At 37.3% G+C, this 21,764-nt stretch overlaps 1 protein-coding gene and 1 pseudogene across 5 annotated transcripts in view; both read right to left on the reverse strand.

Annotated features, from left to right (window-relative positions):
• Melk (maternal embryonic leucine zipper kinase) overlaps positions 1-21,764 on the reverse strand; it is a 94,622-nt gene that overhangs the window by 33,650 nt on the left and 39,208 nt on the right. For all 5 annotated transcript variants that reach the window (XM_087183689.1, XM_087183688.1, XM_087183690.1 and 2 more), the window contains one exon: positions 885-953. In XM_087183689.1, coding sequence (XP_087039815.1) covers positions 885-953 — 69 coding nt within the window. The remainder of the gene's footprint in view (positions 1-884; positions 954-21,764) is intronic.
• On the reverse strand, positions 3,950-5,252 carry LOC147825827 (large ribosomal subunit protein eL32 pseudogene; annotated as a pseudogene).

The raw sequence follows: 21,764 nt of genomic DNA on the forward strand, positions 1-21,764 counted from the left end.
CAATTTTGGTGGTTAGCAGGATGGACACTGACCTAGATTTCACTACTTCTGTGGTTCTCCACATGGGTCCCCCAAACAGCAGCATCTGGGGACTTACTGAAAATGCAGATTCTTAGTCTGTCCCCAGACCTACTGACTTAGAAATTCTGTACATAGGACCCAGTAAACTGCATTAATAAGCTGGTCTGGCAATTTTCTCATATGTGAAAGTTTGAGAACCACTGCACTGGAATACAAGGCCCACTCAATTCTATATCAGCTCATTCAAGCATCCCTTCAGTACCTTCTGTATATCTAATGTGCAAGAATGGAAATAAGAAAATGGAAGAGCTGGGTATGGTGGTGCATGCCTATAATCCCAGCACTTGGGAGGCTGAAGCAGGAGGATCACTGCAAGTTCAAGGCTAATCTGGGCTACATAGTGAGTTCAAGGACAGCCTGAACTACATAGTGAGACCTTGTCTCAAAAAAAAAAAAAAAAAGAAAGAAAAAGAAAAAGAAAAAAGGAAGAGAGATGTGAATTGTGCAAGAGCTAAAGAACATAGGCAATGCTCAAGAAAAAGTATGAAAAAACACATCAGCAGAGACGTAAGTATGGTCTAAATAAACTGGCTTTATAATATAATTAAGAAAGAATCAAAGCTAAGGTGCAGTGGTGAACATCTGTAATCCCAGCACTCTGGAAGGCTGAGGCAGGAGAATCACAAGTTCAAGCCTGCCTGGGCAACTTAGTGAGATTTTTGTCTCCAAATTTAAAAAATAAAAGGCTAGAGATGCAGCTCAGTGCAAAAGCCCTGGGTTCAATTCTCAATACCAAAGGTACCAAAAAAGTTAAACCAAACAATTACAACAGTCTTTCACTATTTAAAAATAACAAAGTTTACCTGCAGCATTTGCTGAAGAAGCAGAATGCTACTGGGAGAGAGCCACTTAGGAACATCATATTTCCCTCTCTGCAAGAAAAAAAATTTTTACAAGGTTTAAGTTCAACCAGCCTTGACACAGATTTCTAGGGTAATGATATGTTACAGATTTACTTCCAAGCTTACAGACTCTACCCAACTATTAAGATTCAGTAAATATTATTAATAGTAAGAAATCCATTTCTTTCCTTAAAAAAAGTCCAATAAATACTAGCATTACCTCTATATCACCTACGTATCAGAGAAGGACTAGAACACATTCTCTATGCTCTTCTTGAAACAATAAATGCTATAGTTATTGGAAACCCACAGTATGATTATATGGACAGCAAGTATACTATTGTACTGAACTTGTATTGCCAAAGCAAACTGGAGTTTATAACCTCAGAGCAATTAGCAGTTGATACAATTAAACAGCTAAAAGGCATATTTGATAGCAAGGCACAGACTGTGTTAAAAAAAGTTCATATATCATTCACAAGGTAGAATCCACAATCACTGAGACAAACTGATTAAAGCTACTTTCTCAGGTAAGTACTTTTTTGAGAATGGAAGAGACTAGGCAGACAAATGTTTATAACCTAGTATACTCAAATTATGATCACATCATCAACAAAAGATCAGATCAGATCGAGTAATTTCTAAACATCAATATGTATTAAAACACCTCTTTATAGAACCTGCCACACATCTCTTCTTACCCAATTCGGAGGAAATGATACAATAATTTCTCACAACAGAGATCAAATTACTTAATGGTACCATAATTCATAGTATAGACCAAAATTAATTTCACCAGATTAAATGCCAATATAAAACCATAGGAACATTGGCTCCTTGGTTCAAGTTCAAGATCTATAACTTACTCGCTATGTGACCTTGGACAAGCTATTTAACCTTACCGTGCCTCAGTTTTCTCATCTACAAAAGGTAATATAATAATAGTACCCACTGCACAGAATCATTGCTAGGATATGATTTAAAACTTATGAAGCACTTAGCACAGTGGCAGGCACAGAGTAAGAGCTCAACATGTTTTACTCTCTTCTACTACTGCTGCTGCTGCTGCTGTTGCTGCTGCTGCTACTACTACTATAGCTGCTGGTGACCCTGCTAATATTGTTACTATATGTAAAATAATGCCACATATCAGATTTAAAAAAGAATAAGAAAAGTATGCATGTGAAAGCAATGCCTTGCACATGAGGCAATAAATGTTTACTGAATCTGAAAAAATAGGATGATTCTCAAAAAACAAAACAAAACAAAACAAAACTCAGCATAGTAAGAAAGGCTAAGGCCATTTTGAGGAACATTACATGCCATCCCAAGGGAGCTCTGCCCACTGCAGCTGCTTCAGAATCTCAGGACTGCCTGGTAAGAAACATCATTTAGTCAGGCCTGGTCACATCACCTCCTGAAATATACCCACTCACTTTCCCTATTTGGACATAACAACTCTGTAAAGAATCCTCCTCGAGCAAGTCATGAGGCCTGACACCATCCTCCAACACTAGAAGAAGCTTCACTGTCTTCACTGGAGTATCAGTAGAAAAAACTTTAGATTTGATATGAATTCTGCTGCCAGGCTTAAACCAACCTCTTATTTGTACAAAGTTCTTTTTCTTTCTCTCTTTCTCTTTCTCTTCCTCTCCCCTCCCCATCCCTGCCCCTCTTCCTTGTGTGTGTGTGTGTGTGTGTGTGTGTGTGTTTTGGAGACAGGGTCTCTCTTCTCAGTTCAGGCTGGCCTCAAACTCATGGCAATCTTCCTGCCTCATCTCCCGAGTGCTGGGATTACAGGCCTATGCCACCATGCCTGTCTGTACATAGTACTTTTGGGGGAGGGGGTTTCTAAAATAGGGTCTTGCTATGTAGTCCAGGCTGGCCTACTTGTGGGGCGCCTCCTCCTGTCTCAGCCTCCCAAGCACTGGGATTACAGGCATATGGCACCATGCCCAACTATACATAGTACTTTAAAATGGACAAAACATATCATTGGTTCTCATTTGCCCCAAAGGAGACATGTGACAGTGTCTGAAGACATTTCTGATTATCATAACTTAGAGGGTACTACTGGCATCTAGTGGATAAAAGCCATAGATGCTGCCAAACATCCTATAATGCACAGATCAGCCCCACTCCCAACCCCAACGAAGAATTATCTGGTCTAAAATGTCAATCAATACCATGACCTTGAGAAACATTGTTAGAGAACAAAAAAGGGTTAGCAATAGGACTGAGATAGTACTTTTTCTACTGTGTTATGCCAGAAGGTTCAAGAAAGTCTACATGTAGACAAAGAAAGGCTACTATTTTAAATATTAAAAAATATACTTCCAAAGATCAAACAAAAAAGACCTTAGGGAACAATTCTGCTGGGGAAGAGCACTGTCACAAAAGGCCCTGTGTCAACCGGGACTATGACCCCTTAACCCTTGTTTCTGCTTAGTCTTTGGAGAATTCTTGTTTCTTTATTTAAGGGACGATTACCTTGCAAATGAGAGCAAGAGGAACAGCAGGGGAAAGCCAAAGTGGGGGGAGGGGAGGATCTGTGGGCTAAGTAAAATAATCCTGGGAATTCCAGCAGGCTTCAAATTTTTCATTGTTCACATAGTTCTAAGAAAGGCAAATGCTCTCACGAACACACAATCACAGTACTGTAGTCAACCCTATAATTGTAAAAAAAAAAAAAAGTCTCATAAAGAGACATCTTGTTTTTCTTTAAAATTATAAATTATAATTGTTAATAAGCAATTCTACTTTTAATCCTCTCGACTTTCATTTACTAAATTATTGATATTACTATAGTATTTGTGTACTAGAACTAGAAATGGTCATGCTTGTCTTTGAATGCAGTTAGTAGCAAATGAAATAGGTGACATTACTAAGATTAATATTCACTCTTAATAATCATGATGAAAATTGCAGTTGAGCATTTTGGTAAAATAGCCAACAAATCCTAAAGATAAACGAAGTCTGCCTCTTAAACAAGAGTTATATACAATGTGTCAAATATTGCTGGGTTTTTCAATCAAGCCAAGAATTGAGGAAAGTGTTATTCCCAAGTGAGGAATTTTAGAACATTCTAGGCAAAGATACATACTGCATGCAAGTGATACGACACCTTAATTAGATTCAACCAGCAGACTGTATTACACTGCGACTCGGAACAATAGTTCTGAGCCAAGATTACAATAAATTTCAAAATCTATAATGTGTGAAATTAAATTCCACAATAATGCATAAAAGTCCTAATTTGAATCAATTTTCAACTTGCAAGTACATGAAAAACTAAAAAATGGAATTCAAAGTAGGAGAAACAAAGAATATACAGTATTATTAAATAATATTAATTAGGAAGGCCAATTCTCGACTGAACAAGAATTATACCATACTCATTCCAAAGATACTGGATTTACCAAAAATATCAAAACTTGAATCTAACATGTACTATTAGGATATAACACATTTGTACTATTTTAAGGTACGCTCCTTCCCCCAAAAGGATTAATTCAGAATCTACTAGTGCATTCATTAAATAAAATAAAAAATAAACAAACATATTGATGAAACAATATATTAATAGTAGCATTAATTCTATGGCTGCCATATGAATATGAACTTGCAGTAACAGCAAATGAAGATAAAGAGCATAGCAGTTTAAGGTCTAGATACAATAGGTAAAATACAGCAAAGCTTAGGGGTAAGTCAGTAAGTTAGGAAAATCACAGACATAATGTAATTCAATTTCAGTAGAATATTAACAACCACTTATTTTATCTGAAGATAAGACTATAAAATCCTAGTTAGCTGTATCTGATAGAGACGAAAACTAAATACCCTAACAGTTATGGGGGGTCTTGTTCTATTCAGATCTGGGTTTTTTCTATAGTTTCTATGCTTTTATTTAAACACAAATAAAACATACACATGAATCATCTATTTGTTTTCTTCACTATGCATCCTGGCTTGGGACTGTGACTCAGATGGCCCATCAAACTGCTCCTTCCACAATGGCTTTGCAGTTATTAGAGAAAATATGAGCAATCTCAGCACAGTAAGATTCTTCCTCCTTTACACTATATATCGTATGAATCAGGAACTTCTAGAAGTCACTGGGAAGCATGCACTTTGTTTTCTTGTTGCTCCTATAATCAAAGATGAGTGTCAAGATCCAGCCCGTGAATATTCTCTACACTCTGTTGTCAATATTTCTGCTTAATTTTAACATATTGGTCTCAGTGGTGCCAGATGAACTTCTTGATCCTCTTTCTGACAGTCTCAGCTTTCACAAAGCATCTGAGGACAGCCATGATACAGAGTAGGAGATAGCTGCCACCTCCATAAGCAGCACCAAGGAAAAGTCTATTCAATTTTTGAAACAACAACTTGAGAGATATTTAAGAAATGTACACAGGTACAATACTAGGAGGGACAGTGGTATTACATGACAATAAAATCAAGATTCAAAAAAAAATTTTTTGGTATCTAGGATCGAACTCAGGACCTTGTGCTTGCAAGGCAGGCAGCAGCACCACTGAGCTAAATCCCCAGCCCTAAAATTCAAAATTTTAACATGAGATTATTATGCTGAAATAAAAAAGAAAAACTGAATGTGAATAAATAGAAGTTAAAGAACTTAGAGCTACTGAGAGCTGGAAAGGACCTGGAAAAAACTGATTACTATAATGTTTTAATACTGATGAACAAAATCAGGGCTATGTCTACTGCGGTGACATCTAAAGTAAATGGGAAAAAATAGTGAATGGAAAGCTGATATACAATAATACCTAATAAGTATTGGGAGAAATGGGCCGGGATTTAGCTCAGTGGCTCTGGCACCTGCCTCAAAAGTACAAGGTTCCAAGTTTGATCCCCAGTACCAAAAAAAAAAAAAAAGAATTAGGAGAACTAACTTGTAGCCTTGGTAAATCTGAAAAAATAGATGACTAGGAACATTCCCAAGTTATAGCCATAAAAAGAAGCTTGGGATGGGAGTCACTTCTCCTCCAGGTAGCTATGATTCTCATGGAACTGCCAACCACAGAGTTGAGAAATAGTATTTCATGGTGGCTATGAAAATGGTTCCTCTGAGCTTGACTAGCTAGCTGGGTTCAAATCCCAGCTGCGCTACTTATTAGCTATAAGACCCTGAATAACTTATTTAAGCTCTCTGTAGCTTAATTTCTCAACTATAGGAGGGGAACAATAACAGTAACTGCCTCACTTAGATCAGAGCTCATAAATGACAACAGCACATGAATGTTAAGTATTACCTTTGTTACAATGGAACGAGGATATGCACGCTAACAAATTTTTTTTCTGCTGGGTGTAGTGGCATACACCTGTAATCCCAGCACTCAGGGAGCTGAGGCAGGAGGATTGCCGTGAGTTCAAGAACAGCCTGGGATACATACTGAGTTCAAGGTCAGCCTGAACTTTACAGCAAGACCCCGTCTCAAAAACCTAAATAAATAAATAAATATATTTTTTTTCCCCTGAGCAACCACGTGCAAGGGCCCACAAAGATATGCAGAATACACAACTTAAGAAAGTTTTATACCCTGGTGGGGTGGGGGTGGCAAAAAAGGAAGGAAATAGAGGGGAAAATTCAACAAAAAGACTAATGCAAATCCTCTAGGCAGAATAGATTTCAGCACTTGTAAAAAAACGCATGGAATTCTATTTCTTTTCATTTTATTTTATTTTTTTCAGTACTAGGGATGAAACTTAGGACCCTTGAGCTTGCCAGGCAGGTGTGGCACCACTGAGCTACATCCCCGGCCCTCAGAACTCTATTTCATATACACATGCAGATAGAAACTCAGACCGGCCTGCAGAAGTCACCTTGTCCCAAGTGGGTTCAAAACTCACTAAAAACTTTATCGTTTTACTTTTCAAAAATTAACAATAGCAAGCAAAATTCAATAGCATATTAAAAGCATTATACACCATGACCAAGTGAGATTTATTCCTGGGATGTAAGGATGATTCAACATACTAAAATCAGTATAATACACCAAACATTAACAAAATGAAAGAAAAAAACCCCACATAATCATCTAAATTGAGACAGAAAAAGCATTTGACAAAATTCAATACCCTTTCATGATAAAAACATTGGACAAACTAGGAATAGAAGAAAACTACATAATAAAAACCCTCAACTAACAACACTCAATATTAAAAGATTGAAAGCTTTTCTTCTAAGATCAGAAACAAAAACGATGCTTACATTTATGGCTTCTATTCAACATGGTAATGAAGTCCTAGCCAGAGTAACCAGGCAAACAAAAGCAAAACTATGTTTACATAATTACATAATTCAAAATTTAAGAAGTACAAAAGCAATAGAATGAAGCCTCCCTTCTAGCCCTCTCTCTCTAATTTTCTCCCAGAGAGAACTGCAATTATCAACATCTAGTATCTCCTGCCATGTGAGTAAATAATATAAATGTACCTCCCTTTTTTACAAAACTGACAGTACATGTTTTATGCCATTCTATATCTTGTTTTTTCCCTTAATATCATTTCCTTAATATCATTTTTCCTTAATATGTTTTTTCCTTAATATCATTTTTTCCCTTAGATATCATTTCACTATCAGAATTTAAAAGAAGTTTCTTGATCGTTCTTATGTCTGTAGAATATGCCATTATAAAGACATACTATGAATTAACAATGTTTTCCAAAAGAAAAAGAAAGTACTCATAAGAGCCATAGACTCAGAAAAATTAAGAAAAAGATCAAGTAGTAAATAGTACTATGTTACTGTGCTATGAGACTACAGACTCTTGGAAAGTGACCACCACACAATGCAAAAAAAAACCTAAGGTAAGGTCTCCAGTCCTGGGGCTCATTCATTCTTTCTTTTCCGTTTTTTCCCCCCAGTACCTGGGGTTGAACCAAGGCCCTTCAGGCTCATCTACATCCCCAGCCTGTTTTTATGTAGGGTCTTGCTAAGTTTGTTAAATTCCCCAAGCTAAGCTTGAACTCACAATCCTCCTACCTCAGCCTCCCAGAGTTCTAGAATTATCAGTGTGCACAATCACATCCAGCTGCTTGGTTCATTCATTCTCCATTATCAACACTACAGATATGCTTCCAACCCATCTGTTTTTAAAAGCGAATAAATTTTATTTCATCAAAATATGGTCCCATTAGCTTTCTAAACATTCCATTTAAAAAATACACTATAGGGCCAGGGATTTAGCTCAATGGTGCTGCCACCTCGCAAGCACAATGTCCTAAATTCAATCCCTGGTACCAAAAAAAAAAAATACACTATAAAGCTGGGAGTGGTGGTGCACGCCTGTAATCCAGCACTGTTAGGGGGCTGGGGAAGGAAGATTCCAAGTTCAAACCTAACCAGACACCTTAGCAAGACTCTGTCTCAAAATAAAAAATAAAAAGAGCTGGGGATGTGGGGCTGTAGCTCAGTCCAAAAGTCAATGGTTCAAACCCCAGGACAAAGGCAGGAATGGGGGTAACAAGGAAAAGCAATCATAGTAGAATATTCAGAAAAATTCTAGGGGTAAGACAGGATAAGAGGCTAATTCTGCCAGATATTAAATAAACTGTACTATAAAGGTTCAGTAATTAAAACAAAACAATCAAGTATGATGTCAGAATAGACTAAAAAAATGCAAAAGGGGCTGGGATGTATAGGTCATACATGCTTGGTATGTGTCCAAAGGCCCTGGGTTCAATCTTTAGCACAAAAGAGGGGGATGGTGTCCAGGAAAAGAAGTGTGTAAACAGTGCAAATAAAAGCATTATTTAGTATATAGTAAAATTATCACTTCAAATAACTAGAAAATTTAATGAATTACTGATAAATAGTATTGAGATTGGGACAACCAGCTAATCAGCTAAGGAAAAATAATAGAAACTATCATAGATCAGTGGAGGCTAAGGAGCCATGATGACTAATCATGGTACCTAACAATGACTAATAATGGTATCTAGAACATTATCTGTATCCTGGAAAAATTCTGGACTAGAAAAATAGCAGGGAAAAAAGTAAAATTCAAACAAAATAGGGAGATTAGTTAATGGTGATGTACCAACATTGGTCTCTTAGTTGTGACAAATATACTGCAGTAATGTACGATGATAACAAACAGGAAAACTGAGTGAGGGGTAAATGGAAACTGTACTATCTTTTCAACTTTTCTAAAATTTAAGGCTATTTTTAAAAGTTTATTAAAAAGGGCCGGGGATTTAGCTCAGTGGTCCCGCCGCCTGCCTTGCAAGCGCAAGGTCCTGAGTTTGATCCCTGGTACCGTAAAAAAAAAGTTTATTGAAAAGAAAAGAAGCTGGGGTGGAGGTACAATTCAGTGACAGAGCACCTGTCTATCATGCAAAAGGCCCCAGGTTTCCTCCAGCACTGCAAAAAAGAAAAAAGAGGGCCGGGGATTTAGCTCAGTGGTTTCGCTGCCTGCTGTGCAAGCGCAAGGACCCAAGTTCAATCCCCGGTACCAAAAGAAAAAAAAAGAAAATTAAAGGAGAGAGAAGGGAAAGGGAGGGGAGAGGAGAAGAGGGGAAGGAAAAGAAAGGGATGAAAAAGAAGAAAAGAAAAACTGGTCCCTAAACTTCTTACACCAAAATTTAATTCCTGGAGCTGGGGATTTAGCTCAGTGGTGCCATACCTGGCTCACAAGTGCAAGGTCATGAGTTCAATTCCCAGTACAGCAAAAAAAAAAAAAAAAAAAAAAAATTAATTCCTGGTTGACCAAAGAATTTGCATTAAAAAAATACACATATCAGAAAAAAAATTAAGTATATCAATTGCAACACACAGGAAAAGGTGTTAGTTGTCCTTCAGATGCTGTACAGCATAAAAGTTAGGAATCCAGGCTCTGAATTCAGACAATCTGGAGTTTATGCCCCAATTCCGGAAATAATTATTTGCCTAACTTTAGGCAGGTCATTTTGCCTCTCTGCTTCATTTTCGTCATCCTTAAAATGGGTGTAATAATAGTATCTACACTTCATCAGATTATTGTCAGGATTAAATGATACATATGGTGCTTAAACTAACATATGGCACACAGTAAAACACTCAATAAATGGCAACTGTTACTGTTCCTTAACACAGAAGCTTTCTTGCAATACAATAAGAAAAAGATAAGCAAACTTAGAACAAAGTAAGGCCATGAAAGGGCATTCACAGAAAAGATGAGGGGGTAAACATATACATATTTCAAATAAGTTCAAAGTCTAATTATTAAAGACATAATTAAAACATCACATGCCACTTTTAGCCATTCAATTGGCCAAAATCCAAAATTTTGACAAGTAACAATACTGAAGAAAATGGGGAAAAAAAAAAAGAAAGTATATGGAAACAAGTACTCATACATGGCTGGAAGGAGTACAATCTGGAAAAGCAATAGTGGAGCACAATTTGACAGTATCTGTTGATTTTTTAAATGTCATACCCTATGGTCCAGCAGTGCTACTACACAGTGCATGTGTCCAAGGAGGTCTGCACAGGGATGCTGCCTTGGCATCATGCATAGTAGTAAAAAACCTAGAAAATAACCTAAAATGTTCAACAGGTATATAAATAAGCAGGTTTTGGGTTACAGTTTGGGCACTCAACTCTAAAAGGTTTACCACAGCCTGGCAAGTGTGAAGTTCTGAGTTTGATCCCTGGTACCAAAAAAAAAAAAGATAAAAAGGTTTGCTATTACTGACCTATACTATTTATAAACATGACTTAGAGCTATAGGTATCATGGCATATACCGTTGAGTAAAGAAAAGACAACAGGCCCGGGAATCTAGCTCAGTGGTTTCGCAGCCTGCTGTGCAAGCGCAAGGACCTGAGTTCAATCCCTGGTACCAAAAAAAAAAAAAGAGAAGACAACAGAAAATAATATACGTACATTAGTACAATACCATTTATACTGCTGGGGATGTAGCTCAGCGGCACAGTGCCTGCCTGGCAAGCATAAGGCCCTGAGTTCAATTCTTAGTACAGAAAAAAAAATACCATTTAAGAAAAAGCACAAAACATTACTATATCCATTCTGGAGGTATATTATGTACATATAAGTATAAATAAATGACCTGGAAGAATGAAAGTGATAATAGTTACTCAGGTGAAGTTGCAGGATAGGGGACAGATAATGAAACGGTGGCCAAAGGAACTTATTCATCTGTAATGTTTTACTTCTTTATAAAGAACATTTTTATATACTACTTATATAATTAAAAATCTATTTTTAAGCCAGTCATTGTAGCACACACCTGTTATCCCAGCACTATGGAAGACTGAGGTAGAAAGACTGCAAGTTCAAGCCCAGTCAGAGCAACTTTGTGAGACACTGTCTCAAAATAAATAAATAAATAGGGTTGAAGGTGTAGCTCAGTGTGAAGGTGCTGAGTTTAATCCCTAGTACTGCCAAAAAAGAATCGATTTCTAAAAATTGTATACACAAACTTGAAGGAAATTTCACAGTGAAATACTATGCAGCCAGGGAAGATGTAGCTGAGCAGCACAGCACCTGCCTGACAAGTGTGAAGCCCTGAGTCCGATTCCCAGGACCAAAAATAGAAAAAAGAAAAAACAAAATACTATGCACCCATTAAAAAAACTAATGAAAACTGTAAAAAAAATTTGCTGTAAAAAAAATAATAACAAAAATTTGCAGAGGACTGTAATATTGATTATGCCCAAGGCGGGCTGTAAAGAGTTAACCCCACAATTGGCTTTTTTATAGAAGTGAGTCTGGCTGAAGCCTACCTGCCGAGCACAGAGTAACTTGCACCCAAATTCTGTTCCCACAACTAAAACCTTCAGACTAGGTCAATGTTCTAATTGCAATCATATATTTTGTCTATTCTGTTTCTAATTTGAGAATCCTTTGTCTTGTCCTTTGTGAGCCTTGTTTACATTAATTTCCATAGAAACCACATGTTGCCTTTATCCCAGTTGATTGCCAATAAAAGTCAGTGCCTGGAACTGGCCAGCACCTGGAACTGGCCAGCACCTTTGTTGGTTAAACTGGCATTGGTCATCCCGGCACCCTGCTTTCTCTCTCTTAGTACTGTTTCTTAGTGTATTTTTTTTCTCAGCCCTGCATCGCACACTGGGCAAGTGGGGACTAGAGACTTACTGCAGGGGTCTCTGGCAAAAATTTATATGTGCAGCTATATAACAATATGAAATAATCTTAAAGTAAAGCACTAGATTTTAAAAGGAGGATGGGGTAAAGAAAGAAAAAGAAAATTTTAAAAAATTAAAAGACAAATAGGGCAAAGTCCCTTAAATGTGTAAATCAGATAATCCCAAGGAATATATACACATAACGGTTTTAGTTGCCTTTGTGAGAGGAAAAAAAAAAAAGGAGGGGGTGGGTAGGAAGGCGGCTTTTTATGTTACTTTTTATGCTACACACTAAAGTATTATTTTAACTTTCTACTGTACATACTTTGCTTTTCACTATTAAAAAATTTATTGACTGCTAGTTTCTTGCGTGATAAATGCCTGGGCCTTTCAAGCCAATTTTCTTGGAAAGGAGAGTCAGGCTTTTTGGAGAAGATACTCTACTACAGATCACTAACTCTATACTATGGGTCAGCAGACTTCTATAAAGGAAAAGACAGTAAATAGTTTTCATTTTGTAGGCAATACAATCTCTGTCATAATTATTCCATCATTTTTATGTGAAAGTAGCCTTGACAATACATAAACAAATAAGTATGGTTGTGTTCCAATGCGTTTACTTAAACTAACGGATGATAGGCAGATTTGGCCTATAGGCCATAGAATGCCAACCAGAGACTGCCACCTTCCAAAGAAGACCGATTGTGGTTTTAACCAACCTTTCCTTGCCTCCAGCACTCTAAAAATGACTAAATTAAGCTGCAACATAGACTCCTAACTATTCAAACATCCATAGAATGTATATGCTTACTCTAGAGTCAGGGTTGGCAGGAATGATCTCTTGACAGATTAGATAGTAATTTCTAACAGGACAAGACAGAAATGCCCATCCCTCACCTAAGCCTTCTGTTTAACTTGCTCCAAATGCCTAGATGTTATTATCCAGGCAAGCGTTCTTCTTACATGTGACTAACATCGTTTGAATATCATATATCAAGAACATAGCCCTATATAATAATTATATAAAGACAGTATGTAATTATTCTAAAATCAGTCTATAGCTAATAAATCCATACAATGATTCATTTTGTTTTGCTGGGTATATATCCAAGAGATATATGGAAGTTAGACTACTCAAGGTCACACATCTTTATTGAGACTTTTTTGTTTTTTTGGTTTTTTTGGTTTTGGGGTTATTTTTTTGGTATTGGGGATCAAACTCAGGACCTTATGCTTGCAAGGCAGGAGGCTGAACCACTGGGCTAAATCCCCAGCCCTATTGAGACTTTTGTATGATTAAGGTTGAGTACTCAAAACTTTAGCTGGATAAAATTATTATAGTCATTCTTTATGACATTATATCATATTATAGTTCCTAAATACCTATCATCAAGAAATCAAGTACAACAAGTGATCAAAATACATGGTTAATGTTTAAATTTTTAAAATGTATTACAGTAAAAGACACACTGCCATTAATCTGCCTCAAATACTCTCTCCCTTGTTTCAAGTATGCTTATCCCATCATTATTGCCAAGTTCTGAAGCAGTTCTAGAAGTCCTTTCTCAGGTTCTTACAAGGTGTGATTAAATATACAGTGAATGCTTGCAGGAGACCAGCTTGAAACTGCACTGAGCAGACTCTAGATACTACTGATATGGCTTATGAATTCAGCTATTAAGATTATGACTCACGGGGGCTGGGGATTTAGCTCAGTGGTTCCGCTGCCTGCCTTGCAAGCGCAAGAACTTGAGTTCGATTCCCGGTGCCAAAAAAAAAAAAAAAAGATTATGAATCACTCCAAGACCTAAGTGTGAATTGCTAATTGACCTATCTGGTGTTCAGAGATAGCCTTCCCTATGCTAAAGGTCACAACTGAGGTCTCAATGATCAATGAGGTTGTGATGTCTCTATAGCAAGAAAACTCTGCAGTTGAGGAATTATGACTCTGTGTAACCATTCTCCAAATTCAAACATTAGCAAAGATAATGCAGGTGGCTTGTTAGCTATGACCTATAAGATAGCACAACTGTCTTGTTATCTGTAACCTGTTCTTCACAAGTATACATAGTTACTCTCCTTTTTATAGCCTGGCTTATTAAGTGCATTAGCTCTCCTATTTCCTACATCTGCCTTCACGCCCCCTTGCTATGTTGTACAATCATAAATACTGACTAATCCAGTCTCCATGATCTTACCCATGGCAGAGCTAAGATCAAGTAGTCTTTAGCCAGGAGAGAGCTAAAGATCAATTTCTGGCCCCGCAAGTAATAAACTATCATTTATTATTCTCTATTCCTTGTTCTTTGTATATTATTCTTTCATCCCCTGCTGTCCCTTCAGCAGGCACCTGGGCATCCCCTGGTAACTGGCTGGGCTATCAGCTGTGACAAATGCTACCACCAAGTGCCATCCAACAGAAAGGCAGACTTGTAAAAACAACAGTTTGTCCTCTATTTTATTCACCTTATCTGGCACTGTACAGCTTCTGGCTCTTCCCCAAAGTCAAAATGACCAGAAAAGGCAAACATTTTGAATCGATTCAGGACTTCAAGGCCGCCATGATAGCCCACCTAAAGGCAGTCACATATATGGATCAGCCCTTTGGTATCCTCACTTGTTGCTACAAAACCTTTAAGAAATCCTCAAGGAAAAACTGAAATATCACATTCTTCCTTGAATGTGACAGCAACACATTCAAGAATATAGGAGCACCATCTTTTACTACTTTCTGTATTATATTTTGCTTCACATAAACCTAGTTAAATGGATTCATGGATTATAGTATCTGGTTTAACAAAACTAAATCCTCACAAAATAGCAAGTGGCTAAGAAGATTCTTATAAAGAAACCACAATTTAAATATAAAGTTATGAATACAAGCACAAGCAAACAACAACAAAGCTGACAAATCTTTTAGTGTGGCCCCTCGGCCAAAACATAAGGTTAAGAAAAGCTCTAATTAGAGCTGACAAATTGTCTACAAAACTTGAAATCAGCAAGACTACCTGAAATAAAGATTTTCATTTATACCATTGTGAACAATGAACTTCAAATCTTAAGTATTAGAATCTACAATATAAAAATCTCTATGATTTTTTAGTGATGTTTAAAGTCAAGAAACCACTGGGTATCACGGTATACAAATCCCAGCACTCACTGTGAGTTCAAGGCCAGGCTGAACAGGCTACATGGTGAGTTCACAGCCAGCCTGAACTACATGGTGAGACTCTGTCTCTAAATAAATAAATAAATAAATACATAAAGTAAAGTCAAGAAACATATCAGCCCCCTGTGTTCTCTCTTGCAAGCTGGACCACCCTCATGCTGTAGGGTGTACTTCTTTTCCTACTTTTACTTGGCCCAATCTTGCTTTGCAGAGCCTGTTTCTTTTCTTACCTTTAATAAAACTTTGCTATTATTAAAAAAAAAAGCATACCAAAGCAAATTCCAGATGAATCAAATATTTAAACATTTTTAAAATGAAACAATAACAATAAAAAAAATAGTTTGTCAGGCCCCGGGATGTAGGCTCAGTAGTGCCACGCCTGCCTGACAAGAGCAAGGTCCTGAGTTCAATCCCCAGTACTGGGGAAAAAAAAAAAATTTAAAACATAGCTTGTCATTAAAAAAGGAAGCCTTGAAAACTTAAAAAATAATCTAAGTAAGAAAGCTTTTATAAATATGACAATAGAGAATGATAAATTTTAAATAAAAATTTAGGGCTGGGAACATAGCCATCTCAATGGTACAGGCACTTGCCTAGCATCTGTAAGGCCGTAGGTTCAAATCCTAGCACCACAAAAAAAAAAAGAAAAAAAAAAAACCTATAAAATTCCTGCATAGAATAAAAAATCTTAAGCAAAAAGACCAAAAAGATGATACACTATGTCGATGAAGAGATGGAGAAACAGGTATTACCACGCTATTGCTGAGAGCTGTATAAACCAAAAGAACTTTGCTGGGAATCAAAATAGTACTATCTATCAAAATTACTAATTCACATAACCTTTGACCCAGTAACTCTTCTTCTAGCACTTTTCTTATAGACATTCAAAATGACCATTTCAGGGCTGGGAACTTAGCTCAGTGGTTCTGGCGCCTGCCTTGCAAGTGCAGGGTACCAAGTTCAATCCCCAGTACCAAAAAAAAAAAAAAATGACCACTTCAAAATTACTTGAATGTCCATTAACCTAGGATTGGTTAAATAAATTATGGTATATGCATACATGGTGATTCTATAAAGTTGTTAAAAATAATGAAGAAGCTCTGAGGTAGGTAGGAAAACGTCTTTAAGGGCTGAGGATTTAGCTCAGTGGCACAGCGACTGGCAAGCACAAGGTCCTGAGTTTGATCCCTGATACCAAAAGAAAAAAAATGCAAGGCAATTGTTAAGGGGAGAAAACAAGATGCAAAATAGTGTTTAGACTTGTTGCTACTTGTGTTTTTTAAAAAAAACCTGGAAAGGGAACCATAAAGATTAAATACATAAGTCTTTATACGTGTACAGTAATTTGAAAAAATATATAAAAATCTGATGAATACTATATGTGATATCACTGTTGCCTCTAAGAACTTGGTTTTAGGGCTAGGTAAATAAGCAACCTTATGCCATCAAATCTGAAAAATTAGGAAAACATATTATGTTCTTTATGCCCAAAACTGAATCTTAATCATCCCTGCTCTAACAGGAGTTTATACCATCTCATTTGACAAGGAGCTTCAACTTTCTAACCACTCAGGCTACTACCCTTAACCAATCCACCAGCAAATCATTTTAGCTATACCTTCAAAGGACAAAAGAAACATCTAGATCTACATTCTAAATGTAATGGTGTGTTAAAATTCACAGACCTGGGCTGGGGATTTAGTTCAGTGGTTATGCCGCCTGTCTCGCAAGCACAAGCACCCAAGTCCGATCCCTGGTACAAAAAAAAAAATTCACAAACCTACATACCTCTCCCAAACTTTTTCTGTGACTTTATGTCACAGAAAAAAAAATATAATGTTTAAAATCCAAAGTGGCCCGGCATGGTTGTACACACTTATAATCCCAGCACTCCAGAGGCTGAGGCAGGAGGATCACCACAAATTCGAGGCCAGCCTGGGCTACATAGTGAGTTCAAGGCCAGCCTGGACTACATATTGAGACCCTATCAGGACACTCAAGCAAGGTATGCTGGTGCATGGCTGTAATACTAGCACTTGTGTAGGAGCATAGGCAGGGAACACAGGACAAGAGCTAGATGGCTGGCCCTGTAAAGTCATCACATGCTTATCTGAGGGTGATGATTGTAAAATTGTCATATGCTTATCTGCATACCACGTGCTTGAGAAATGTACTCCTTGTGAAAGTGTCACTCACATTTACTGCATGCTTAAGAAATCCCAACTGGGCTGGGGATATAGCTCAGTGGCGCTGCGCCTGCCTGGCAAATGCAAAGTCCTAAGTTCGATCCCTGGTACCAAAAAAAAAAAAAATCCCCAACTGACCTTGTCTCCTCCCCAGAAACAAAGGGTAAGACCCTGATTGGTCTAGACCACACCAATCAGCAAAAGTTATTTTTAGGAACCAGTTTACACCTGTAAGTATGGGTGCACCTCAAACTCACTGGGCATTCTGCTTGGGATCCCCTATCTTGCAGCCCATTCTGCTGTTAAGATAGCTTTTCTTATGCTTCCTCTCCCTTTGCCACACTTTTTTTTTTCTTTTTTTGGTACTGGGGATCAAACTTGGGTCCTTGCGCTTGCGCAGCAGGTGGTGAAACCACTGAGCTAAATCCCCGGGCCAGCCACACTTTAAATAAACTTTGCACCATATCAGTCTTGACTCCCTCATTTTCTGCTAAGAGCCCCACTTCTACATTCTTCACCAGAGTGAGGGCAAGGATCCAAAGAAAGGTCAAGAGTCATTACAGGGACCCCAACTCCCCACCAGAGGACCCCACAACGGAGGCAACACTTGGACAGCTGAGAAAGGAGGACTGCAAGTTCAAGGCCAGCCTGGGCTACATACTGAGACATAGTCTCAAAAAAATTAAAAAAATATTAAAAATGAAAGATATCCAGAATTTACCCACTTCTCACTACCTCCATGGCCACCATTTCTCATCTGGATCACTGCAAAATCCTGCTGAAGTCCACCTCTACACAGTAGCCAGTGTTATCCTGTTAAAAACTAAATCAAGTCTTTCCTCAAAACCCTCCACTGGCTCCCCATTTCACTTAGAGAAAATTGCCAAGATCCTTAGGACCCTACAAAGCCCAGGGTAATTTGATCTTCTGTTCCCAAGACTTCATGTCCTACTACTCTGCTCATTTTCTCCCTCCAGCGGCCTGAGCCCTTTTGGCTCCCTTTATACCAGGCATGTTCCTACCTTTACTGTTTCCTTTGTCTGAAACAGTCTTCTACGTATCCACTAGACACTCTCACCTTGAAGTTTTATTCAAATGTCACCTCTGTGAAGTTTACCCTGTCTCATTTAATGTTTAAAATGCAACCTGCTGTCCTTTTCTTTTACCCAACCCCTATCTGTACTACTGATTCCTTTCTATCCTTTTTATCTTTTTTCCAAAGAAAGTATTATCTTTTAATATAATTTACTTATTTATTATGTTTGTCTTTTTCTATATCTCCACCACTAGATTATAAACTACATGAGAGCAGGGATCTTCCATCGGCTTTATTTATAGATGTAATAGAAAAGTTCTTGGCACAGTAAACATTTAAATGCTTGGTGAAGTAAAAGAACATTGAATGATGAATAAACAAGCCTCTCTAATGAGGGAACATTTAAATAGAGACCTGAAGGAAGGGAGGAAACAAAGATCTATAGAAAAGCAAACTGTTCAGGTCAAAGAAAGGGCAAGGTAGGCACTTGCTTGATGGGTTTAAGAAACAAGGACAATTGGGGCGGAGCAGAGGCAGTAGAAGGCAAAGAGGCCAGGGAGATCATAAGAAGCCAGATCATAGGGTAATGTCAACAGCCCGTAGGGCAAACTCTGGCTTGTACATGAATGAGATGACAGGAAAGAAGCCACAGGACATTTTTGAGGAAAACAATATGATCAGACTTAGATACATTGCTTTTAAATGTATAGGCAAAGACTCACTTAAAAGCACATTCCAGGGGCTGGGGATTTAGCTCAGTGGTTCTGGCGCCTGACTTGCAAGCGCAAGGTCCTGAGTTCGATCCCCAGTACCAAAAAAAAAAAAAAAAACAAAAGCACATTCCATTAGAATCAATATGAGAAAATGAAAAAATGGAAACAAAGTCTTTGTAAATAGGGAGGGATGGAGGGGTTGAAGGGAGGGCAGGGAAAAGGGGAAAAACAAGAACCAAGAGAGATTATGTAAAGGTGCAAATTTCCAATGATGAATGTAATTATATTGTATACCTAAAACGTACCAAAAAAAAAAAAAAGAAGCACATTCCATTAAACATTCAAGAAATGGACAATTCTAACCTTAAACTCTGACACCTCAAAAAAAAAAGAAAAGGAAAAGGAATAATACTCCACAATTTACTTTATGGGCTAGTAAAAACTAGGAGACTAAAAAGTAATAGTAAAACAAACAAACCTAGTTCAAGGAAAAAACACACATAACTTTTGGGACAAATTTTAAGTCCTAAGCAAAATATTAGCAAATCAAATTTAGAAATACCTGTTAATAATAATGGTTCCTATTTGAGCTCTATCCTAAATGTCTTCCATAGATTAACTCATTTAATCCACCTACCAACCCTATGTTTTATGTATAGTGTTGGTATTTCACCTATTTTATAGAAGAAGAAACTAAGACACAAAAAGGCTGATTTGCCAAAATCCACAGAAAGTGGAGATCCTTTATTTTAATGTAATGCAAGTAGATGTTAATAAAGAAAATATTAAAAAGTACTCTTCTCACTTTTATGAAAAAATAAAACAAAATTTCATAATATAACTAGTGAACACCAATAGTTAATACACTGTGTATCTTAATCTTAAAGGAATGACCAAAATGTTACTCAGAGTACAAGTCATAGACAAAAAAGATTCTCTTATAATAGAATAGATAATTTGGGGAATTATTTGGACTTCTCCTACTTCCTATCTATCTATATTCTATTTTGCTCTTTATATATAAATAACTTTGAGTTTCATATAAGAGAAACCATGTGATATTCAAGCTTGTGTCTGACTTACTTAACATTATGTTCTCAAATTGCACTCATTTGTCTATGGATGTCTCAAGTTTATCTTTCTTTATGGCAGAGTAGCACTCTGTGTATAAATAACATATTTTCTTTATCCATTCACCTGTAGATAGGCATATATGCTGTTTCCAAGATCTAGCTACTATAAATTGTGTTGCTATAAATGTGGATATGAATGTTTACTTACATCATTACTTTAATTCTTTGGGGAAGGTACCTAGAAGGGAGATAGCTGGGTCAAATGGAACTTCTATTTTGAGTTGGCTCTTTTTTTGGTACTGGCATTCGAACTCGGGACCTTGCGTTTGCAAGGCAGGCAGTGTAACCACTGAGCTAAATCCCCGGCCCTCTATTTTTAGTTTTTTGAGGAATCACCAGATTGATTTTCATAGTGGTTGTACTAGCTCACATTCGCACCAACAATACAGAAGAGTTCCTTTCTCCCTGCATCCTCACCACCATGATATTATTAGATGACAGCCATTCTTTCCGGGGTAAGATAGTGTCTCAATGTAGCTTTAATTTGCATTTCTCTAAAGGCCAGCAATGTTGAACACTTTTACATGTACTTATTGACCACTTGTATTTCTTCTTCTGGGCTGGGGATTTAGCTCAGTGGCAATGTGCCCACCTTGAAAGCACAACATCCTGAGTTCGATCCCCAGTACCAAAAAAAAAAAAAGAAGTTGTATTTCTTCTTCTAAAAAGTGTCTATTCATTTTGGTTGCCCATTTTTTGATTGGGTTTTTTATTTTGGGAAGTTTCATTTTTTTTTTAGTTCCTTATATATTCTAAGATGTTAGGCCTCTATCCAAGGAATAGCTGGCAAAAATTTTTGTAGGTTGTCTCTTCACTCTGTTGGTTGTTTCTTTTGCTGTGCAGCTTTTTAATTTGATATAATCTCATCTGTTGATTCTCAGTATTTCAGTACTTCTTGTGCCATTGGGGTTCTGTTCAAAAGGTCCTTGCCTATACCTATGTCTTCAAATTTTACCTATTTTATCTTCTAGCCGATTAAGTTTGCTGTTTTAACATTTAGATCTTTGATCCATTTTGATTTTAGTTTAGTACATGGTGAGATATATGGGTCTAGACTCAATCTTCTCCATGTGAATATCTTCTTTTCCCAGTACCATTTATTAAAGAGGCTATCTTTCCTTTAGTATATGTTTTTGGCCCATTGTGTCAAAGATCAAATAGCTGAATGTGCCTGGGGTTGTTTCTGTTTCTTTACTTTGTTCCATTGACCCACATGCCTGTTTTTGTGCCGCCAGCACCATGTGGTTTTTCTGTTTTGCAGCAACGGGGATCGAACTCAGGACCTTGCTCTTGATTTACATATGTTGAACCACCCTTGCATACCTGAGATGAAGCCTACTTGGTTGTAGTGTGTGATCTTTTTAATGATTTGTCACATTCTATTTGCCAGTATCTTGTTAAAGATTTTTGCATCTATGCCATTAGAGATATTAGCCTGTCATTCTCTCTTTTTCTTGGATCATTGTCTGGTTTGGGGACTAGGATAGTGC

The sequence above is a fragment of the Heterocephalus glaber genome, unplaced genomic scaffold (assembly GCF_053883595.1).
Source record: "Heterocephalus glaber isolate CG9 unplaced genomic scaffold, H.glaber_assembly_v1.0 deba00001481, whole genome shotgun sequence".
NCBI classification, from domain to species: Eukaryota; Metazoa; Chordata; class Mammalia; order Rodentia; family Bathyergidae; genus Heterocephalus; species Heterocephalus glaber.